The following is a 25,578-nucleotide window of genomic DNA, read 5'->3' on the forward strand; positions in this document are numbered from 1 at the left end:
CAGTGAAACCACCGGTCGCGCCGTTTTCTTCTTTCTGACGTGAAATTCTCCTTTTCTCATGGGTGTGGCATTGCCATCTCAGAAAAATGGCTACGAATTACCCGGATATCAGGTCAAAAAAAATTTAAGAAAAAGATTTCTAGATGTATTGTGGCCATTCCAGTCCAGTGTCTGTTGAATTTCAACACAATCAAACCTCAGGAGTGACACAAAGTCATCCAGACTGACAGCATGACAACACACATGAAGACAAGACATTACTGCAAATAGAAACAATATTTTTATTTGTAATTTGGGGGAAATGTTGTTAGTAGTTCACAGAATGAAACCAAAATGTCCTACAAAAATGAAACAAAAATCGTACCTATAAATCGTAAATTCATAAAAACGGGGAAAACAAATGTCCACGGCTGTATAAAACCCTATGTATATTGAAAGTTTTGCCGAGTGACATAAAAAAGGGGAAATTTGTGTCCATGAACACAAACCAATATTTTCTAAATTGCGTTACCATGCCACGTGAGACTGAGTTGGGATGTCATAATGTCACCTAAATTCATATTTGTGTGTCTTAGTGAGCGCAGATGCAAACATTTTTTTTCTGCAAAGGAAGTATTGTCTAAAATGACAAAGTCTGTTTCTCACTTAAAGCCATTACAAGAGTATATACAATGACAGAAGTTTCGGTAGAACGATTATGTCTAATAGTGTGTTTTTGGGTGTTTGGGGTGATTCCAGGAGACTGAAAGTGAGAGTTTGAATAACGCAAAGAGAGAGAGAGAGAGATGTTGGGTCTCTCGGCCATGTATGAACACATTCCTGTCAATACCCAAAGGGCCTCTAGACTCACAGAGACTTCCGGATGGTTGCATCAGAGTCTGAACGATTGCGTCGTGTCTGACCCGTGTGACGCACTACAGCAACACTAGAAACTATAGGGAGACGTGTGTGTTGATGTGCAGAAACCGCTTTACGTCGGTCAGTTCGGGCATGTGAAAATACAGAAGAGATGTATGTTGATGTAAGAGAGGGGTGCTGAAACTGTAGATCTAGTATGTTCAGAATCATCTTCTGTATGTTATGAGGTTCTAAATAGAAAGGGTTTATGTAGCAGATTTTGTCAGGCTTGACACAACATTTGGTTTGTCATTTGTACATGCTGAGAACAGAACATTGGCTGAGAGAGACGAGTTGAGGTGTTAAAGTAAAAACACAAGACAGTGTCGGAATAAATGTAGACACAACCGACACGTTTCATACCCGCTGAGATTCTGTCTGTTATCTGAGATCTCTTTATTGTCGCAGATATTTCACCTAGACATCAATGACATTCAACAGAGAGCAAATGGAAACGTTACGTCTCCTTTGCGTCTCAGATATTTCTCCTAGAGAAAAAATGTGTCTGTCATAGGAGTTTGAGAAGAGATGTCAACAAAGTGTCAAACTGAGCTCAGATTTGTCAAGTCTGCGATCAAAAGTCAATATTATTGAAGATCTCAATATGAACTCAAACATTTCTCATCGAATTAACACAAATCCAGATTATTTTACCGCTACAATCTACATTCATTTTACACCTCCAGACTCTTCATGTGTTTCAATAATTACACTCTCATTTGATTCTGTTTCTATTACTTCGAAGCGATTTTAGGAGGAACATCTGAGACTAAGCTGATACGTACATGAAACTCAAATGAGAAGTCAAATCAAATCTCACAGCAATAACATTTTCCTCAGCGTGTTTCAGTTGTTCAGTTGTACACATTGATTTGTGATGATCTGCGATTTGATCAGTGTACTTGTAAACCAATTTAATGATTTTTTTCAGTTACATACAGTTTATGCTATGAATGTATGTGTGTACCTAGTTTTTATAAAGAAAACTTTTTACAGTAGGTTGAATATGACGAATGGCAAGAGGAAAGTCCAAATTTTCTCTCTGTCGGTATTAGCTGCGTTTCCATTACCCTTCGAAATGTGCAAAAATTGAAATAGCGCGTTGAAAATACGGCCAATGGAAACACGTCAATTTCGCAAAAACTCCCATGTATCTTACCGCTCGCATGAGGTGTTTTTTCAGGCAATACGATAAAGGCATATTTCGCAAAACTGCAATGGAAACACTTTTTGTCGTATTTACAAGTCACGTGGCGTACAAAAAAGTCACCATTGGCGGTATGTTTTGGCAGAACATTTGGAAAGATAGGATGTAGGGAATTCACATGGAGTAATATCTTACATGATGGCCCAAATGCAGGAAAACGAGTGCAGTATGGAGATTTATTAGGAACAGAGTGGTAATAGAAATTAAAGAGAAATGTCTATATTTCCTCTTATATTTTCATCTTTCATCACAGTAGGTGGCACTACGCACTAAAGTTGGTTTGAAACCTGCCATAAATGTGCAAAGAAGAAGTACGGCTAGAACGACTTATCGCGAGTAGAAACAAAATACACTTTTATCGCACAACATCATTTAATGGAAACGCAGTCATTACGTAATATTTTTTTTATCGACGTTTAGAAAATATCACTTAAGTTTTGCGCAAATCTGTAATGGAAACCTGGCTAATGTTTTACTGCATTAAACATCAGAAGCAAAACAAGAGAGATCACACACAGACCCTGGGGAATAATCCAGAACACTGAAGTCTGAACACTGAGCTGAGTACATGTGTCCAACATGGTGCACACGCACCTGATGTCGTACAGGATCTACAGTAAATCACCGTAAGAACAACAGTGGGTGTGTCCATCAAACACCTGTCGTCTGATTGGTGGCTTTCTGTTGGTCTTCTAGGTGGGATCTTGCATAATAAGTGTGAAAATCTTCCGGGCTGATGATTATTGTTAACACGCAAGAGACGGTGACAGAAACTCCTTTTTTACGTTCTCCCAAAGATGAAGATGGAAATATGGATTATGTCTTGGAGAACAGCATGCTAATAGCAGAACTTCATCCGGCAGTTTTGTTCGTATTCGGTACTTGTTCTTTGAAATAACCTGAGAGTCGTTGGGTGCCGTACGGACCACCTCATCCTCCTCATGAGGCTGAACGTCTCTCCTCCACATCTCACCTGTCATGAACAAAGCACCCAAGAGTAAGAACGTGTCCTGGGTGAGTTCATGTTGTTGCTTTATAACCAGCCTGGGGAATTGAGTTATTGTTATCACCATGTGTTTGTTGTCTCTGATTTTCTCACTGTTTAACATTATGTTCGTATATTACTGACAAACACGCTGATGTCATGGGAAATAGATTTTGGGGGGGGGGGTTTGTTAGAATTGACATAAATCTTGGAAATCTGGGAGAGGAAAACAGGTCACGTGATCACAATGTTGGTTTGAGAAGCCAATAGGAGCACAGTGAACCATGATGTGTAAGAGAGATAAAAATAGAGACTTACAAATGTTCAAGCCAACTTGTCTATATAATCGAGGTTGACAATACTGAAGTATTTTTTGGAGGATCTATTGACAGAAATGCAATATAATATACATAACTATGTCAGAGGTGTATGAAGACCTTACATAATGAAGCCTTATGTTTTTATTATCTTAGAATGAGCTATTTCTATCTAAATACAATGTCTCTGCATATACTTGAGGCAAATAAAGGCGATTATATGCATTCGTCTTCTTTTTTTATGTGATGTGAAGTTATGATAATCAAATTATAAATCTTAGTTTAAATAACATAAAACACATCAAATCAATGCTAAAACTTTAACTGAATTTGCTGCAGTTTAAAAAAATTACAGAATAAAATATTTTAGTTGAATGAACTATATAAAACTAGTTGAGCAAACATACTTTTTAATGTTCGAGTCAAGTTTGGGCCAACTAAAAAATAACAATTCAAGTAACACTTTGGAGAAAGAAATTGAGTGAACGTAAATTTCTGTGGAACTAGTTACTAAATAATAATTCGTTGAAACAACTTGAAATTTTTACAGTGCACCGCGGGTCCTCTTACATGGAATTCGCCATGTTGTTTCTACAGTAGCCCTAAACGGACAAACTGCTCTACAGAACACGTTTCATTATCTCTCTCAGGAAATAAGGTAAAACTAGACGACATCTTAGTTCTGTGAGAGCCGCTGTAGTGTTCCTAAGTGAGGGGGAGGGGTGGAGTGAGCAGTTGGTTGCAATTCGCATCCTCACCCCTAGATGCCGCTACATTTCATACACCGGACCTTTAATACTGAAGGACATTATAAATCTAGCACTTTCTTACTTTACTCAAGGATTTTACTAAAAAATCGTACTTGAATAAGGTTGGTTTCACATTTAGTTTGATTGCTCCCCCTGCCCTCGCTGGACTGTGTTCATATGATTATTTTTTGGGTCCGACCCGCATGCCGTTTGCGTCATCAAGCCTGCAGATGTTTACCCTGTCGCTCGTAACGACAGCGCAGGAGAAGGCGGCAAAATGCATAACATTGATCGCTTCACTTTTATACACTTACGGTTTTTAAACGTTAGTTTTGTTTCCAGAGCTTCGGTACATAACAGCACTTTCGTCTGTCTTACGATTGTACTGCAAATGCTCTTACAGTTTTTGTCCATTGCTTGAACACGTTTTGCAAAACTTCGGCTCATTGTGTCAAAACTTTACACACAAGACACAACACTGGGAAATAAACCATTCACATCTATGTCCAATTGAAACTCTGCTATCAAAACCTAACAATCCTTTGTCAAAATGTCACTCTGATGACAAAATGATACACACTTGCATCATATGAATACACTTTCAGATTAGCAGCAACACACTAGTGTACTTTATATAAAACACTGTTTTTATTCAGTTCATCAGTTAGCATTCTGTGAAGCTCAATGCAACACTAAATGGCGAGTAAGGGGGCAAGTATACAACTTCGAATTGATTATGGTTGGTGAACCAGTCCCGGACAACAACAAGCCTGGGCTGCTCCGATCGGTCCTGTACAACTGCATCATGAAGTGCATTGAGAAATGTGAGAATATGTTGCGTATTGTAGGGACCTAGTTTGGCATGATGATGTAGTAGCCCTCGAAGACTTATGGCGGCACACAATGTGATGTTTCCCCCGCGCTGCCCCGGGACGTGCACAATTGCCCTTTGGCCAATTACATTACGACCCCGTCGTCTAGTTTTGCTGAGGTTGAAACCAGCCTCATCAATGTAAATACATTCATGAGGCTGTGCAGCTCCATCCATGTCCAAGATGTTCTGCAACAAAAAAATACATAGCATGGATGGCTGGCATTACTAAAAACACACAACTACAGTACTACACATAGAGAACCCCCCACACACAAACACACAGGTACCTGTGTCCCTCTCTGCGTGTATCTATGTGGTACTGGTACATATTCAGCGATTACTGTACTGGATTACATAAATACTGTATTGTAAATATCACGCTCACGCTTGTCAGAAAGTGTGAAGCACACACACACAAGCACACATTTTTACCAAAGTATACGTCATTAATAGCGGTTCACTACCGCGATTTGATACAATTGCGTTCATATCAGCAGCGAAGCGTAAAAGTCTGTGTTTACATAATGTATGTCTGTGTACTGTGCATATTAATTTGGTACTTATAAACGCATACATGTACACAACATGTATTTAGAAAATGCTTCCATGTATTTGTGTATATTTGCCAATAATTTAAATTATATGTAAATGTTTATTAATATTAAAATTATATATTTTTCTTAAATAAATGCGTATGTTTTTATAAATACAAAATTAAAATGCACAGTACACAGACATACATAATGTAAACCCAAACTTTTATTCTGGCTGCGATTAATTGTGATTAATCGTTTGTCAGCCCTAATTATAATCAATTAATTTGATTCAAATATGATATAAAACATAGATGTTTTTATCAGTCTCAATATGTTATGATTGTACTATCAGCATTATCTTGATTCTGTTGCTGAATGAGTGTGATGAAGCTGGTGTAAACCTCCTCGGGCTGTAAAGAGAAACTACCTGTGCTCATTTGATCCAACGCCTGCATTATTGATCAGACTCCGAGAGATCAGACCAGTCTTCTCTTCTCACTATGGCTGAGTGAGCATGTCCAAGAAAGTTAAGGTAAGACAGTGCTGACACTTACATAAATGTTCCTTTTTGTGTCTTTCCTGAATGTGTGTGACGAGACTCATGAAAGCATTTGAAATCTCTTTGTGTGTTATTGATGTCAATCCGTCATTTTGTATATGATCTGTTTGTTATCAGTAGACTGGTTGATAAAGGACTAACTTGGTTTTTAAACTGTATTTGGCAACAAGTTGTCTAATGTATCATGAGCTGTATAGTGTTAGACACTTCAACACAATCTCATGACTACTCGTAACTACTTTATGAGGTGCCTAAATGTGTATGTATTCATAGCATCTCACTTTCACATCAATGGTTTAGTGTTTGGCCTTCATTATTGCTTTTTGCTAATAATTGTACATTTTTGATGATTCAGATACAAAACCATTAACCTTGTAAAATACTTATGAATTCCAGGTTGGATAGTTAGTGGTGGAGTTCTGGTGCCATTATTCTGTGTTGTATTTCTGTATTTGTGCGTTTGATCCATCAAGTTCTAATAGAACAAAACCGCAGTGCTTCGATCAATACATACTGAACTACACAGCCAGATTAACAATAACTTAGTGTGTGTGTATGTGTGTATGCATGCGTTTCTGTGTGTGTGAGTGTACGAGTACGTGTGCATGTTTGTGTGTGTGCGCATGAGTGATGTAATGAATGACGACAGGCAGCTCTCTAACTTTCAAAACACAAATCAGGACATTAAACGTTACAGTTACCATAACCAGGTTAATTTTTAAAGCAAGTTCACGAAAAACATGAATTTGCAAGAAATGTCAGTTAGACATCATTGTACTTCAACACATGTAAAGATAAGTATGTAAAGTACTGCATCTTTCTGTTTGAAACGGAGACAGAGAAGCAAAATTGACAAATTGCATCTTTAAATCATCTGTGGTTGATCTGGCTTTTACAGTTTAATGGATTGCAAAAAAACTACTCATGTTGGCCCATTTGTGACATTCTTACGAAAAACCACGCACATTATCATGCACATGTATGTTTAACAGGTGTTATAGCTTTAGCATTTACTTCTTAATTTTCTTAATGTCTATACTTCGATCTGGTCTCCTGCCTAAACATATGATTCTCAGAAAACTTTACATTGATGTTTTTGATCATTTTTATCAGAAGTTTAGGAAGATATGGCTCATTTAGCAGTTTAGAGTTCACATCATGGCTTCACAAAACAAAAAAACATATTTGACCGTTGAATTCAAACAACGTCTGGTGAAACGTTATTTATAGCCTGTGCATACTTCATTGTGTTTCCAAAACAAATAATCGTCCTCAGATCTTATGGATGATGTATGTGTTTACACATGCGCTTGTCGTCTGAGGGTTTGTGTGTTTGTGGGACGGCCTGCGTGGTTTTTTTCTTAGCGTGGGAAAGACAGAGAGGATTGTGGGTAAAGAGGAGTAACCGGCATGGGGAAGAGAGAGAATGTAAAATATCACTTCAAACTGGCAGGAGCAGGAAACAGACCCCCCCCACCCCTTCTGGGACTGTTTATAGAGCAACTGGGTGGAGTGACACGCTCTCTCTCTCTCACACACACACACACACACACACGCGTTCATAAACATGTATCTGTCCACCAGCGAGGAATCTGATGTGGTAAGTGTTGAATATATTTATCTCTTTTAGCCAGCTTTCCTTTCTCTCATTTCTGCTCTTTCAAAGGAAAAAGAAAGAAAACTTACGGCTCCTTTCTGGAAAGTTTCTGAGTGAAAAAAACGTTTCCTGAACTTCTTTCTTCTCAGAGAGTCGCGCGTTGTTATTGTTCTGAGTGCATTTGATAGTGTTAAAAAAACTCAGAAACACGCCGTTGATCGTCCTAGCTGTATGACATCTGTGTTCACATCTGGAGTGCACTGGATAGTGTGCATACATACACATGATACACTGTAGTGGACTGTTGGCACAAACTTCATCTACGTACATATTTTCGTTCAACTATTTGTAAGGCTTTTTTTCTTTGTTGAAGGAAATCGTCATCCTGAAATGAAAATTCACAAATATTCAAATAACCTTTTTTTCTGTGAAACACACGAGGAGGAGAATATATCTGTCGTTTTGTGTTCAGCAAAAGTGTTCAGAATAACTCTATTCTTCTCTCCCAGACTATTTAATCTATCAAGTTTTGTAAGCGGGGCTATTTACTGAAACGTTTCATATTAATTTAACAAGTATTTGAACAGTTTTGAAAAAAGACCTGATTTAACTTGTAGATAGCGATGCTGACAGTGAATGTATACGGTGGATGAATTCAATGGTATTTGTTTTGTGTTTGGCTTTACTGTATTAGGTGTTGCATCTTCTGCATTTGTACTTTGTGTAAGGTTGGGTTGACCCAGAGGATTGTGGGTAAACGCTTCTGCAGAGATTCTGGTTCTTGAGGCACATTCTGTAAGTCTCTTTAGACAAATAAAGCCGTTTCATAGATGAACTGTGAGTCAGACCATCTGAACAGACCATCAGAAATTATGAATCACTTACTGTATATGACGAATTATAAACCTGGAACACTTTCAAAACACAATCATAACAATTGAGAGCGTGTGTGACTGTGTGCTTTTTGTGATGTGGTCATTATCCGTCAATATTCACATTGATGTCTGATGTCAGAATGATTGGATGGAAATTGGAATATGGTTGTGCGTCAGAGAGAGAGAGGTCATGCTTGGCACCAGTTCTTTTGTGCTCTATCAGATAATTGTGTTCACAGTTGCCTGTGGGCACTGCTGTTCTCTGGTCTGTGTGTGTGTGTAATATAGCACTTACTTTCTAATCCCATAATCATGTTGTCATATTTTCACTTTCTCAGAATGACAGACGTCGTGTTTTCATTGTTTTCGTGTAACGCAGATCTTTAGCTCATACGATTTCACGAGAATGAATAGAACATTGCTAAACGTACCTTGCACTACTGAATTGCATGAATTGGAGCAGCTCATCCCAAAATGAAAGAAATCATTTACTCAGCCTCATGTCATGTCAAACCTGTTTGACTTTCTTCTTCAGAACACAAAAGAAGATATTTTGAAGAATGTTGGTAACCAAACAACATTGAACCCCATTGACTTATTTTGTATGAACACAAAACCACTGAGACATTTCTCAAAATATCTTCTTTTGTGTTCCACTGAAGAAAGAGTCATATACAGGTTTGCAACTACGTGAGGGGGAAAATGATGACTGAACTTTGATTCATCCCTTAAAATGAAATTATAAATTAATTATCCGTGCACATCATTATTTATTTTTAAAAATTAATTTGCACTTGTAACCTTTAGTCAAACATGTAACCTCCTCCCCCTCTCAAAACAACCTCTCTTCACTTCCGGTCACAAGGAATGGCGCCAGGGAGGGGCTGCAATGACTGACTGATTGCAAACTGGCGTTCAAATCTTTCACCTTTTAACGATCCAATCAGTTGTCGGTGGATGAAATCAAGTCCCGCCCTACATTTTTTTTCTTGTTTCAGAAGTCGTTTCACTTGGGTATACGTCACTTTACGGAAAAAAAGACAATCGCTAGTTCCGTTTCATGCCGACTTTAAAGGTCCAGTGTATGCAATTTTATGAAAATAGCAAACTGCATCCAATGGCTCATTCCACCGCTCCCCCCACGACGGCTGACACAAAACCAAGATGTTGTCACATTTTCACTTCTTTGCTGAAGGAGATAACGTAGAGCAGTTTGTCCATTCAGGGCTACTGTAGAAACAACATGGTGAATTCCATGTGGGGACCCGCGGTGTATGTAGATAGAAATAACTCATTCTAAAGGCCTGTTCAGATTGCCCGTGAATATTCGGTGCGAATGTTCATCGCGATAACCTTCTAGATCAAAAAACAATAGATTCTTATGAAGCCTTTCATACAGACCGCAAATATCAGCGCGGAGAAAATGTGAAGTTTTTTTTCGTCTAGTGCGACGAATCTTTCCCCATTCGCAAAGCGAAGAAACGGACTATCCAATAAGAATCGAGCATTTTACGTCACGCGCCTAGAGCCACTGAGGGCACGCGGGGGCGCTAAAGGCTCAGAAAGCTATTGTGAGAGAATGGATGTCGAGTTATTACTGTCGTTGGTGTCAGAACAGACAGAACTTTTTGAAAAAAGTCACAGCGACTACAAAAACCAGGACAAAAAAGAAGTTCTGTGGCATAATTTGAGGTGGCATTTATATACAATAACTAAGCAGTTTTGCTTGTAGGTAGAAAGCACAGGCACATGTAAACAAACATCACGTCAAGTGTACAAATATTTTACAACTGTTTAAATAGTACAGCTGCAATGCAAATGCCATTCGGTAACTAATTAATCCCCAGACCAAATGATCGTGGTACAGCTTTAACTCCTGGATCAATCTATTAAACTCCCCATGCTCTTCTCTCTTCTCAAGAATAGGGTGAACCCAATATCGTCCTTTTCTCTTTCTTTGCTCATTCAGGCAAAAAAACAATAAACTCATCTTCGCTATTATTATTTACATTACATTTACATTTAGTCATTTAGCAGACGCTTTTATCCAAAGTGACTTACAGATGAGGGAAACAATGGACACAATTGGAACAACATAAGGACAACAAAAAGCATAGGTGCAATACAAAACTGGTCTCATATAACCTACCACAGTATACAGAGCTAAGGTTTTTTTATTTATTTTTTGAAAAACTAGACCTGATTGGTCAGGTGTTGACGGCAGAGATGTGTTTTCAGATGGTTCTTAAAGGGGTCATATGGCGTAAGTACGTGTTTTTCTGTCTTTGGTGTGTTATAAGTTGCTCATGCATGTATTAGACACGTAAAATTGCAGAAATGTAAGTGTGGGAACAAAAGAGTCATTCTATGTAAAAGAGAATGCTCAACCAGACTTGCCTGAAACGCCTCGTGTAACCACACCCCGGCGAATCTACATAACTTCGTCACATGATTTGATTAAGACCGCCCAAATCTACACGTAGTTAAGGTGGGCGTAATTGTAAATCTCATTGTATCGCCTGTCAGTGTACCTGATGTTCCGAATATGGTAAGAGGCGTTACATTTCCGTGAAATGCTTGCAGTATTCGACCAATCACTACGCACTGGTGAACTGGCCAATCATAGCACACCTCGCTTTTCAGAGCCATGAGCTTTGTTAACAATCAGCGCGTTTCAGAGAGGCGGGGCAAAGAGGAGATACAAACATGCACAAAAATACAACGTTTTTTAAACTTTAAATGGTGTATACACATTGCGTTACAGCTAAAACAAACAATAATATTCGTTTTAGCCGTGCAATATGACTCCTTTAAAGATGGCTACAGAATCTGCTGATCTTGTAGCAGCGGGCAGATCATTCCATAAATGTGGAACTGATCCCGAGAAGGTACGTGAGAGAGATTTTTTACCATGTTGGGATGGCACAAGACGTTGTTCGTTTGCAGAGCGTAGGGATCTGGCGGGTACATAAGTCTGCATTAGCGAGTGAAGGGGGTGCCACATCAGTGGTGGTCTTGTAGGCCAGGAGCAGAGTCTTGAATTTGATTCGAGCGACTATAGGGAGCCAATGTAACTTAATGAAGAGAGGAGTGATGTGCGCTCTCTTCGGTTCATTGAAGACCACTCTTGCCGCCGCATTCTGGATCATCTGTAGAGGTTTGGTTGTGCAAGCTGGAAGTCCGGCTAGTAGCGCATTGCAGTAGTCCAGTCTGGACAGAACAAGAGCCTGGACTAGGACTTGCGTAGCATGCTCGGATAGGAAAGGTCTAATTTTCCTAATATTGTAGAGGATGGATCTACAGGACCGGGTGGTACTGGCAACCTGATCTGTGAAGTTGAGCTGATCATCGATCACCACTCCCAGGTTTCTGGCTGTTCTGGAAGATGTGATGGTTGATGAGCCCAGTTGAATGGAGAAGTTGTGATGAATCTTTGTGTTATTATCAATAAGTTTAAGAGATTTTACAATAAGCGAAATTTAAATAAAGACATCAAACCTATAGGCACAATCTTAAGATATTTGGTTTTGTGAATAAAAAATGTACACTGCTAAATAAAAAAATTAACAGAAAGATCGATACCGTCACCGTTAATGAATGTTCAGTGCTTGTGGAAATATGAAAAAAAATCGATTCACGGTTTTGACAATCGATATTGAATCGACCGCATTTAAAAAACGATGAATCGAAAAACGATTAATCGAGTATGCGTTATAGTATGAGATGGGTCAAATGACCTAAAAATCCCTTTTATTAAATAAAATAATTGCACCAGATGGACCTTGACAAAGGTAACATCTATTATTTTTTCGAACTTTCCTTAGGCCCGGAAGACCTATCGTTTCATACGGTCATGTGACCATGATAATATTGAGACAATTTTGCTATTGCGATAGCACGATATCGATAATGTTGTTACATCCCTATTATTTCACATAAGATTTCTTGAATCCGAGCATCAGGATGTGCACATAATGACTCAAAAGTGCATCATATCTGAATTGAATGAGGAAAAACATGAGAAGACGTTATCTATAGGTTTATAATAGCTCAGCTGTCACTATAACACAACTTAATTCAGAAAAAAGCAAACCAGTGAGTGACATCCGACAATAACCCATCACAGTCCAGATATACAGTAACAATACAAGTGTGATCCTTTTTGTGGCATCCCCTTCTTGGAACTGTCTATAAATATCAGAGAGTTTTGTGTTTTAACCCTTCCTTTACATTAACAAGATGAATTGATTGATTGAATTGATTTATAATAATATCAAGTGGAGAGACTCATGCATGGCTATTGTATTTATACGTCAGTTATTCAGAAATGTATCATTAAAGCTCAGGATTATAATATTACTAATCAGCATTGAGTTGAAGGCCATCAGTTAAAAGATACTGCAACATATACGAGATCAGTTAAGAAGAGTTATTATTTCAAATTGATTGACATGTGAAGGTTTCCCACATCAGATTTGATGATGTGAGCCTGTGCGCCGCATTTGCAGTTGTTTTGTTGTGAAATGACTCTTGACAGGGTCTGCGTGTCTGTCAGCAACCGTACCTGAAAGAGAACTGCGAGTGTGTGCCAGTGTACATCAGACTGTGTGTCTTTTTTCTTTGCTTGTTTTTCTTTCATCAAGTATGTTTCATTTTTTATTTGTACTTTTTTATCACTGTTTCGTTTTTAAAGAGTACATAACATGAGATCATGAAAATGACATTTCATGCCGTGTGTAATGTTGCCGTGTTTGAAAGTAAGCAGTCTGCCAAGTTGTAAATCCGAAGGTGAATGAATAAAGTTATTGGCTTGGAAAAAAGGGAGTCGACTCTGAATCACGCAAACGAGTCGTCCCTAGTCCGATTCGCCAACCGCCGCAGATTTATGTCACTACATATAGTCTCGTTTTGCTAGGACTGCGCGCGAAAACTTCACCCTTCTCCCCCAAACACTGTAGCTCGTGAGCCTCATTCGCGGTAGACCAATCACAGCAGACTAGACCATCTGACCAATCACATCAGACTAGGCTAGAGGAAAGGAGGGGATTAGACCGATGAATCGCAGAACGATTTGAGAGTCAGTCAAGAAGTAAGGTAAAAGTAACTAGTTATTATTATGAAATAATCGTGTTTTTACACCTTCTATGTACGTAAACTTGTTGTTGGACACTCCTTAAACCAAAGTAGGACCTTAAAAATCCCTAGTTAAGTACTCTTTAAAATTGCGTTTCTTTCGACCTTTCTCACGCACACACGCAAGCGCAGAGACATTAGTCGCACAGATGGAGAGACAGAAAGAGAGAGGCAGTTGAATGAGATGAGAAAGTGAGGTAGAGCGAGTGAGAGAGAGAGGAGGATGAGTAAATAAGAGAAGGGGGGAGAGAGAGCGAGAGGGCTGAGACAGCGTGAAGGTGTGTGGAGAGAAAGCAGACGGAGAGAGAGAGACTGCAGATCTCCCAGACGTCGTTCACTCGTTGAATGCCTGCTCATGTTTAGCTGGGTGATGTTTACACAGAACAGCGGACGGACAGAAACCATCGGACCGAGAGAACGCAGGAGCGCGTGCCTGCAGCAGCAGCAGCATCATCGTTTCTGCGCGTGCCGGGAGCATGGGAGCCCGGCGCGCTGCAGTGGGCTCTGCTGAAGCCCCTCTTTACTAAACACAAGCATTGATATCCACACTGGTCGTCGCAGCCGTCACCGTCCACTATGCGCAGGGAGCAAGCACACGCACGTGGAATTACGCGCCATCGTCAGCGACGCATCCGTCCCCACAGCAACCGCAGCGGCTGCCGCGCAGCTAACACCGCGAACGTCAGCCCGAGCAATAGCAGAGACATTAGGTAGCAGTTTAAACCGAACTTCCGAGAAAAGACATTTGAGATAAACGCATTCCGTTGGCCGCGGTGGGTGGCGCTGTCTGCGTCCGTGCAGCCGTTGCCTGATCGAGTTTATTGAGGCGGCTGGTATGGTGAGTGGAGCAAACGCTCTAACCTGATTGGCTGATGAAGGCCTCGTGGATCCGCCTGCTGAAACGAGCAACGGGGAGTCGAGTGAAGAACATCACTGTAAGAAACTGTAAACTAACTTTACGCACCGTGTGTGTTTGTGTACATTCATTTGTTTGTTAAAAATGAAAATACACGCTGATCGAGGTGTAATGAAGTAGCACGTGCTTCATCTGTATGTGTTCATGGATGATTCAAATAAAATGCGTGACCCAAGTTGACCTTGATTCCAGGTTGACTAGTATATTTCGTTTCTAAATACGTCCCTGAATCTCTTTCTGTAGCCTTTCATTTGAAGGACGCGGAGTGCTTGTGCACATGGGGTAATTGCACACATTGCTTTGTTATGTATTTTTGTGTTTGTGTCATTTCTAAACATAAAAATGTGGCATTGCTCTTGAAACAAAATGCAAAAGTAGGATAGTTATTTTAATGTACATCACATTGATCATTAATGACGTTATTCTACTGTACTGTATGTGTCTTATTGATCAGGTGCTTCGAGGTGATTGAATCCTGAATGGTGTTAAAATCACAGAGATACTGCAGTGGATGTGAACTAGTGTGCCATCTGTGTGTCACATGCTTCTGTGTACTGTATGAGTGAGTGAGTGAGTGAGTGAGTGAGTGAGTGAGGGAGAGGGAGAGGGAGAGGGAGAGGGAGAGGGAGAGGGAGTGATTGATAGTCAGATTGTGTGTTGTGATGTGTGATCAATACTGCACAACACAGCTCGACATTCCTTTTGCATCTATCTCTGTCTGTCTGACGTGCGTTAGGGATGGGCATTTTTGATCATATTTCATTTCGAGTACTGGACAGGTTTGAAAAACCTGAAGTTCTCGATTAATTGGGGGCGGGGCGTGTCCCCCATACCATGGTGATAATGAAAAGATTTTAATTACAACACTGATACGAAAATATATGTTAATAAAACTATAAGATTGAGTAAATAATTAAATCGACACTATTTTCAAAAACATTGATAGTGAATTTTTAATAATCTAACAACGTAAACATTTAAAAGAAATATCAGCGTGACATGAAACGTCATCTCTGCCCTGTCACGTTTCTGTCTGTAAAGTCTCTTATGCTCGTCTGACATGTCTGTCTGTCTGATAGTAGTGGTCTCACCTGACATTTTGTGTCCAAATATACTGGTGCGGAGCAGGGTGGGCGTTTTTAATCCATTCTTATGAACTTCAGCGCACGTTCACGTGGCGCGCGCTCGCGGAGAAGAGGAACGCTCGCTTTGCTCCGCGAGCGCAACGCGACCTCAGCTTCCATGGGAATGGATTGAAAACGCTCGCGGCGCGAATACAACACTAAGCCATTATGGACAGCAAATCTGTGCCCACTGGATGCAGCGCAAAGAGACGCAACAAACGTCCAGTTTCTTCTTGCTTTCGCCATGTTGCATCAGGCCGCTCGCGTGCGGTGTAACGTTAGACAGAGTGTAAGATGATAACGGATCAAACTTGTAGTAGATTTGTATGTTTTGGATGCTGCTTGTCGCTGCACATTTTGCACTAGACTGTATTTTCGTCAGGTTTATCAAAGTGAAACCAAGCATCGCTGTGCGCTTTCAATATGGCCTTCTGTGCTCCGGACTTGACTCTGGACCACAAACTCTCGCAACGCAACAATCAAATATCTGGGCACAACCCGAAATGCCAACATAACCAATCAGAAAGAAAGAAAAATTAAAAAATGTATTTATAGACCCAAACGATCATCGTTTTCACCATCGATTGTCGCGTTCGAGTAATCGAGTAGGCCTACTCGTGCCCATCCCTACCGTGTGAATTATTTAAAAATGATTTTAATTTTACAGTGTGTGTTTTATACACATATAGCTGTGCTGTGTAATTTCAAACCGGTATGACCTTCTTTCTTGTGCAAAATTCAAAAGGAAGATATTTTGAAGATTGTCGGTAAACAAAAACGTCGGTCCCCATTGACTTCTATTATATGGACACGAAACCAATACAAATCAATGGGGACCGACATTCTTCAAAAGATCTTCTTTTGTGTTCTGCAGAAGAAAGAAAGTCATACAGGTTTGAAATGACAAGAGGGTGCGTCAATGAACTATCTCTTTAACGTTCATGCAAAGTTCCATCAGCGATCTGTTCTGTGAAAACATTTGGTCAAAATGAAAGCAAAAAAAAAACATGAAAGGCAAAATAAAATGACAAAAATCGTAATTTAGTTGACATTTATTTGTATAGCACTTATCACATTATCATTTCAAAGCAGCTTTATGGAAAATGCGTGTTTCATTGTTACCAAAAAGCCTTGAATAAATGATATATAGTATCAGAAAGTACCCGAGTTAGATTGTTTGTTGTAAGAATGAAGGTAATAACTTTTATATCAACATCTCATATCTTCGTGCGAGTATCTCCTTGTCGTTTTTTTACCCAGTTCATCTGCTCTGTCACTCCTGAAACATGAACTGTGTAACATCTGCAGTGTCACCTGACAGAAATACACAAACATTTGCTTTCTGAAAGTTTTGCCTATTTACATTTGCTTATATGCAGGACAGTACAGCACACGTTTGTTTACAGTACACACTTAAAGGAACAGTTCACCCTAAAATGAAAATTCTGTCATCATTTACTCACCTTCGAGTTGTTCCAAATGTCTTTGTTCTGTTGAACACAAAAGAAGATATTTTGAAGAATGTAGGACAGCAAACAGTTCTGGGCCACTTTTGACTCCCATTATTTTTTCTTTGTGTTTTCTCTGTGTTCATCAGAACAAAGACATTTATACAGATTTGGAACAACTAGAGAGTGAGTAATTCATGACAGAATTGTTATTTTGGGGTGAACTGTCCCTTTAAACTTTGGAGGTTAGCTGTACCTTGAATACCCTGAGTAAAGGAAGATTTGAGGTTTGAGGAATCACGTGCTCTCAGGTGTTTGTGATGTTTACAGTATGATGATGATGATGATGATGTCCCTGTGTGTGTGTTGTAGGGCTCAGCAGACTCGTACACCAGTCGACCGTCAGATTCTGATGCTTCTCTGGAAGAAGATAAAGAGACTCTACGTCGAGAAGCTGAGAGACGTGCGCTGAGCCAGCTGGAGAATGCAAGGGTACTGCTGTCTAACTGTCTGTCAGTGTGTCTCAGGGTGTATTTGTTCAAGCACCTGTCTGTAAAAACATTGCCGCCTGATGAGTCGGAGTCTTCCTTCACTGACATGAATACTTCATGTGATGAACGTCAAGGTTTTATAAGCATGAGTGAGGTGATAATTCATAACTTCAGTCTCAAATCAAACGCACACACACAGAGCTGTGTTCGGGCTTGTCCGGACGTTGAGAGTCGCATCCTCCTCTGGGGTTATTTTGGGTCATTTTTAGACGTATTTGCTCCGGGGGGATTCAGAGCAGCTGTTTGGATCGAGGCGATATGTGAAACTCAAACTCACAAAACTCTATTTCTGTCGTTGTCACAGTCGTCCTCTACTTCAGGACCGACGGCTATTTATAGCATGCGGCATCAATCAGGTTGTGTAAGAAATTCGTTGTGCTTATGAATATTAATAATGAGTCCAGATGTCCTGCGGTGGGATGATGGCAGTGAAATATTCTGCGTTTTGTGTCCTTAAGTCTTGCCAAATCTGAGCACAGTTTGAATGTTAGGATGAGTGTCCTGGAGAAGCAATTGAGATGTTAAAGAGATTTCATTCTGTATTTACAGAAAATAATATTGCTGTGTTGCTTGTGATCTAAAACCCAAATCATTTTCATAAACTGTTATGACATGTTGACTGTCATTTGGTTTTGTGGCAAACCAGAGGAAAATGTTATTGCTCAGATGTTGCTCTTTCATAGCTCATGAGATTGTGTTTCATTTAAATATCAAGATGTTTATCCTTAAACACGTACGTGTGTCTCTGAATGTGTGTGTGAGCAGTCAACTGTCCCCAGTACCTTTAGAGGACACCGTGTCCTCTGTTTGGCATACCCATAATTCACAGCGTTTGTGAGGTCATCGTGTGGCTGTTCAACGCTCACTGCATCATAAATTATACATGAAGACACGTGCGACTCACATCACCACTAGCGCTCCATGTTGACAATGAAACAAAACTATCATTTAAGGCTGTGTTCACATTTGACTTCTTTTTTGACGAGAGACGCTTTTTTAGTAAAAATGTTCGGAGGCAGCGTTTGCGCACGAAGGCAGCTCAGAGAAACAGATTCAGACAGGCTTCATAGTTAGCGCAACGGAATTCAATTTGAATTATAAACAGAGAGCATCTTTGCAACAACCTATCACATATTTCAAAACTACGACACTCGCTAGAAATGCAATCAAAAGTTATTGAAAGTGAGAATTAAACTTTCATTTATACAAAACTATGCTCCAAGTGGCGTTTCGGCCGCCATTTAATTTTTTCCGAGCTTGATCCTGCTCGACCAATCACCTTCCTCGCATGTTTTTTTTTGTGTGGAAACGACAGGTCTCGCTACTCGCTTGTCATTGGTTATCCGTGAAAAAGGTGCTTGACGTAGGGTGTTTTCTTTTCCGAAAAGTTGACCTTTTTTCCACGAAGCTCTTGAGCTGCAGAAAAAGACGACGGCGTTTAAAAAAAAGTACATTATAATGTAAAACAGACGCTGGCAGCTTTAAAAAAAAAAGAAGTCAAATGTGAACATAGCCTAACATTACAAGAGAACTGTGTTTCCAAAATGTGTCATCAGTCAAGAGATGTTTGTGTTCTTGTTTTCTGAATGTTTTCTCTTCACCGTTTTTCTTCTGATCAGACTAAACCGGTGGCGTTCGCAGTGCGCACTAACATCGGCTACAGCGCTTCCCTCGAAGATGACGTCCCTGTGCCCGGAATGGCCGTCTCGTTTGAGGCTAAAGATTTCCTTCACGTTAAAGAAGTAAGAAAAACACAGATTCACATTCAGAGGTCTGACTTTCTAATTCGATCAAGTTTAATTTTAGACAAAGTTGAAAAGGTGAAGTTATAAATAATGTTCATCGCAGCACATGAGGTCATGTCGGATAACATCAAGCGGGAGATTTTCTTCATGTGTTTGCTGTTATTAAAGCAAAAGTTGTTTAAGAATATCAGTTTTTTATTAAGAAGTAAACAGTGTTTAAGTGATGATTGTCTTTGTGTTTCAAAACAGAAGTTTAATAATGACTGGTGGATCGGGCGTTTGGTGAAAGAAGGTTGTGAAATCGGCTTTATTCCCAGTCCAGTGAAGCTTGAAAACACTCGACTCCAGCAGGAGCATCGCTCCAAACCAGGAAAATTCTATTCCAGGTATTCAAAACCATCCTATCGGACATATCGACTGAACATCGTGCTCTAATGTGTTTTCATATTACAGTTTTGTTAAAAACGGCCATAATAAAATTCTGTTTTGTATTTTTAAAAGATTATTTTGTATTTTTTTCTTTCAAAATTGAGTTTTTCTGAACATTGCTTTCTTTCAGTAAATCCGGGGCAAACTCATTATCGAGTCTTGGAGATATTGTTTCAAACTCACGAAAATCAACTCCACCTTCCTCAGGTGAGTCATCACCAACAGACATCAAACATAACCACTCACTTTTCAACATTTAGAGATGCACCGATACTACATTTCTCGACTGATACAGATAGCCGATTATCTGCCGATACCGATTCTGAAGATTACATTCTCAACATTATGAATGTTATTAATACATATAATGATGTTCAATAATATTGAACATCAAACTGGTGATGTTTCTTAACATTTTCTCTTTACAGAGCACAAATTCAAAGCTTTTTCCTGTGCCCTTTTGATTGACAGGATATATCGGCCCTGATCATCAGCTGTTTATAAACTAAAGATTGCTTTTGTTGACCGATTTTTGGACGATGTATTGGTGCATTTCTAGTAACATTATTTATTAACGTTAATTTTCAATATTAACAATCCCGTACTCAAGGGGATTAGAGTGCCTGCTTTAGTTTCATGGGCCTGAAAAAATAAAACTTCTGTCATTTTAATGCAAAGTATATATATAAGTATATAATATCTTGTTCATAAGTCTTTATAGTTATTATAGTTTTGATTTTAGTTTTATTATTATTTTAAATTAGCTTTTATTTTTAGATTTTTTTAATATTAATTTTAGTTAAAGTTTTAGCAATTTTGGTGTATGCTTTTGTCTTTTTATAATTTAGTTTTTATGTTGCTATATAAGATTAATCCATTTTTATTTTAGTTTTTGTTTATTATTCTAATTTTAGTGCTTTAAACTTATTTCTGTATATATTTAAGGCAACATTTAAGTTTTTAATTTAGTTTAAGTTTTTCCAATTTTTAGGTCAATATTTAATTTGATTTCGATGAACAGAAACGTTTTAAACTAAAATAACCTTAGGCCTGCATGACATTGGAAAAAAAAGGTGATATGCATTAACTTTGATAAATAATGTAACGCGCAATACAATAATACCAAAATCAAGTTCAATTAAAATATTTAAAAACATTAAACCATATAACCAATATACATTTACATTCCTTTTGGTAAAATAAAGCATTACATTCTCAACCTTCTTTGTGTTATCAGCATCCATATGTTGCGACATTTTCAATGTTTTCGGCTAGATGTCTGTACATCCTAAACTTTGACGCAGCTGATTTGCATTTTTGCTGAAATGTTGCAATGTTGATTTTGTTACACAAGTTTTGTAATGAGTTTGACATTAGAGTGCCGGTATATTCTTCATACAGAATATATATATGTCCTTGTCTAGTAAACTGTGTAATGTTGTGAAATGATTGTAGTCTGTAAGTGTGTGTGTATGTGTGTGTGTAGCTGTGGATATAGACGCTGCTGGTTTAGATCCAGAGGAGAACGAGCCTTCTCTTCCTCAGCGTTCTCCTAAAGCCAGTCCAAACGCAGTCATACCCCCTTTAGCCCGTGAGAAACGAATGCCTTTCTTTAAGAAGGTAAAACACACAAGCGGCCGCTTCCTCGTCCTGCATTCGGCTGCGTCTGTCACCTGCCGCACGGCATCCCGCCACAGTCTGTTACGCTTGTCATCGTCCTGATGTCCACAGTCGCTTACCCCCCCTCTCTCTCTCTCTCTCTCTCTCTCTCTCTCTCTCTCTCTCTCTCTTGCTTCCTTTCGTTTGATCTCTTTCCTTCTAATGTTCCTCGCAGCTAAACAGAAGCAGAAGTCGGTAAGTTCAGCCTCAGACAGTCGTGCAGGAGTCAATCCTGTTCTGCACTGCCATTTCAACGCCGTGACTTTAAACAATAAAACTACTTGTGTCATCTGTATACCAGTCTTTCTTCAGTGGAAGACAAAAGAAGATATTTTGAGACATGTCTCAGTGGTTTTGTGTTCACACAGTGGAAGTCAATGGGGTTCAGTGTTGTTTGGTTACCAACATTCTTCAAAATATCTTCTGTTGTGTTCTGCGGAAGAAAAAAGTCTGAAATGACAGGAGGGTGAATAAAGGACGAAAGAATGTCTGAGCTGGATTATCCCATATGCTTTAGTTCAAACCTTTGTTTATCACTAGTAAAAATTGAAATAGTTGAACAAAACGTTGTATAATATTAGGTGACATACGATGGTGTGAGAGCAGGATTGACTCCTGACAGATGAACGTTTCTTACTGTGTGTTCTCGCATGTTCTCATGCTTTTGTGCTTCTGTGTGTGTGTGTGCACGTGTGTATTTGTGTTCATGTGTGATGCAGAGAATGGGGCTCAATATTTTTCTTATTGGCTTAACATGAGAATATAGTTTGTTGATAACACTTCACATGGTTCTATTTTGTTACCATTACCATGATATTAATAATATTACTTCAATATTGTTTGAAACGCCCATTCAATGTGTGTACGTTTGCGTGTGGCTACTAACACCTTTGACTTTAAATCATTTTAAAGAATTTACTTTTTTCTCTGAAAATATTCCAATATTCCATACATGCATTGTTGAAAATGTGTAAAGATGAAATGCAATTTTTCACTTTATTAAATCCTGACATTTCAATCGTCACACACCTGTACAGCAGTATGTCTGTCTGTCTACAATGCGTAAAAACAATGCAGGAATTAATATTTGGGGATTCGAGTGTCAATGGTCTGTATCAGGTAATATCCCTGCACTACCACAATATTAAAAAATGTCGATTTAACAAACTATCTGCGAAAGTAGTATAAAATATAGTATTACAATCAAAGTATTTTAATCACTGATTTTTTTCTCTGGTAATGGAATGTGTTGGTAAATTATTTTAAAAAATAATTGCGTTGTTGTAACTGGGGTTGTCACGGTACCATAAACACATCTTACGGTACTATACCTTATGAAATATCACGATACCAGGTAGTATTGCAATGCTGTGTCATGTTCATAAGAAAATCTACAAAATAAAACAAAATTCCTTAATACACAGATCTAAATGAAACACGCTGTATTTAGTGAACTGTATTATACTGCACACTACAATGTTTGTAGTATTAACTGGAGTAATTGGAAATGTTTTAGCAAATACTGTAGTATACTTTAATATTTACTGTGGTAAAATTTAAAAACACTAGTGTCTAGTAATTTTAGCAATGTTTACTGTAGTGACAACTGAAGAACATTTTTTTAACATTGGAACTGCTTCATTCAATGTGCAGCTTACTTTAAATGTGACTAAAATGGCCAGTAGGTGGCGGAAATTTTGTTTGTGTGTCAGTGAATCATTCAACCAACTCGTTCAAAACAGCTGATTCATTCAAGAACGAAGCAAGTGTTTCGATGAATGACTCACTGAATCATCATCTCGTCCGAGTCGTTCAAAACACGGATTCATTTAGGAGAGAAACACCGCCACGGTACACCGTGCAACCCTAGTTGTAACACGCGTTACTGAAATTTTAACGGGTATAAAATGACCCACGTTTGATTAGTAATCCGTTATATTACTCCGTTACAACAAAAACTAATATATTACTGTAATGCATTACTCCCAACACTGCTGATATGTACCGAAAAGAACATGATGTCAACCTAATCCGAGCTCAGGCAAACCTGAGATTTAGTGTAAATAATGTATCATTCATTCATGTTTGACTGTCAGTTACAGAAAAGACACATGAATTTCACATGTTTTTTACATGTTTTTCGCATGTGATCACATTGTGTTTAACATGTGCAAAAACACATGTGAAATGTGTGTTTTTGGAACATTTCAGTGTGAATTCCCATGGGATACCATGTGGTGACATGTGAAGAACATGTGATCACACGTGTTTAACATGTGCAAAAAACATATGTGAAATGTGTGTTTTTGGAACATTTCAGTGTGAATTCCAGAGGTGGACAGTAACGAAGTAAATTTGCCTGAGTACTGTACTTAAGTACACTTTTTGAGTATCTGTACTTTACTTGAGTATTACTTTTTCTGAGTACTTGTACTTTAACTTCACTACATTTGAAAGACAAATATCATACTTTTTACTCCACTACATTTATAAAAAGGTCCAAAAGTAGAAAATGGTTTCTATGCAGCGGGTTTTCCTGTGTGCGCAATTTATCTGGCTTGCGATCTGCCAGGACCTTTTACTGTTGCCAAGTATTTCAGTTTTTCTAAGCTCGCGGTTTTCCGGCAAGCTTTGAATGGCCATTTGGCAGATTTTTTTAACGCAAATCTGGCAACTCTGGGATCTTCCCCGCTAAACTAATGTAAACGTAGGCGCTGCTACATCGTTGATAGCGCTCTGAAAAGGCAAATAGAACATTAAAAGAGGAAAAAGGCACATGTTAAAGTGTGGTGTAATCATCTGTGGGTTACGATCAGTCAAAGATCGTTGAAACATTGTCATGAAAATGATCGGCATAACGGCTAAACGGTAAATAAGCATCACATACACCTTGAGCTACACGTGCGTGTTAACTTCTGATCTGCTGCTATATCATTTAAAGCGATTTGGAAAATGAATGATGTTTTTACTGAAGTAACTATAGTTGAAGTATTCCTGTTGAAATAAAAACAATAGAACCCTGCCCAAAATACAACATAACATGTAATGGATTTAATGGTTATAATGGGAATTGTACTATGGATACTTGTTGTCTACTTGTATGTGATGGATTCTATTGCTGGGATGGTAAATCCTATTGGAATAAAACCCAAAACACACTACAAAGAGGAATTTAATTTAAAAATCTCATTCTAATTCAAAAATTCATTGTTTTTTTCAGCAGGGATGGTATTTGCAGTAAAACCACAGTATCAACATATTTACCATTTTCTATATATGGGAACCATACTCCAATTAATAATCTTTAGTAAAACCACAGCAACTAAACATATAATGAACATAGTTCATTATACTAGCTATAGTTTACAGTATGTTTGTAGTTAAATTATGGTAATACAAATGGTAATAAATCCAACAAACACATGGCTTCTACACTTTACTATTTACAAGAACCTTACTACTTACTGGTAAATTGCTGCTAAAACTGGTAAAGGGAATATACAAAATAAAAGAACACTGCTCATAAATACATATAGGCCTAGGGGGCTAATGAGGATAATTAGGCTAAATGATCATACAGGATTATATCTAAACTAAACATATATGTGCTAAACATATAAAGCTCTTAAAGGAGTTGCTCACTGCAAAATTTGCCCCCATTGACTTTCCATAGTAGGAATAAAAACTACTATGGAAAGTCAATGGGGGCAAATTTTGAAGTGAACTACTCCTTTAATACCACTGATTCTGTGAGCTACTCGGTGTATTCAGTAGGGTGCTTCAGAGGCACAAGGTATACGACAATAAAACAATGCACAACTGACATAAAGGAAATTTACTTTTAATACTTGAGTACTTTTAAAAGCACGTACTTCTGTACTTTTACTCAAGTAAGAATCTGTCTTTACAACTTTTACTTGTAGTGGAGTAATATTTGACCAGTAGTATCTGTACTTTCACTCAAGTAAGGAAGTTGT

At 38.6% G+C, this 25,578-nt stretch overlaps 1 protein-coding gene across 8 annotated transcripts in view; it reads left to right on the top strand.

The window, feature by feature from the left end:
- Positions 1 to 25,578, top strand: part of cacnb2a (calcium channel, voltage-dependent, beta 2a) — a 37,041-nt gene that overhangs the window by 3,692 nt on the left and 7,771 nt on the right. The window contains exons 2-7 of one of the 8 annotated variants that reach the window (XM_057333630.1): positions 2,801 to 3,118; positions 17,590 to 17,709; positions 19,388 to 19,510; positions 19,763 to 19,899; positions 20,073 to 20,149; positions 21,429 to 21,562. In XM_057333630.1, the coding sequence (XP_057189613.1) occupies positions 3,083 to 3,118; positions 17,590 to 17,709; positions 19,388 to 19,510; positions 19,763 to 19,899; positions 20,073 to 20,149; positions 21,429 to 21,562 (627 nt within the window). In that variant the 5' untranslated portion in view covers positions 2,801 to 3,082. Of the gene's footprint in view, positions 1 to 2,800; positions 3,119 to 7,560; positions 7,725 to 13,899; positions 14,665 to 15,836; positions 16,059 to 17,589; positions 17,710 to 19,387; positions 19,511 to 19,762; positions 19,900 to 20,072; positions 20,150 to 21,428; positions 21,563 to 21,776; positions 21,797 to 25,578 lie in introns of those variants that run through there. The other 7 variants (XM_057333714.1, XM_057333865.1, XM_057333468.1 and 4 more) reach the window with 7 other exon arrangements.

The sequence above is a fragment of the Triplophysa rosa genome, linkage group LG1 (genome assembly GCF_024868665.1).
Source record: "Triplophysa rosa linkage group LG1, Trosa_1v2, whole genome shotgun sequence".
NCBI classification, from domain to species: Eukaryota; Metazoa; Chordata; class Actinopteri; order Cypriniformes; family Nemacheilidae; genus Triplophysa; species Triplophysa rosa.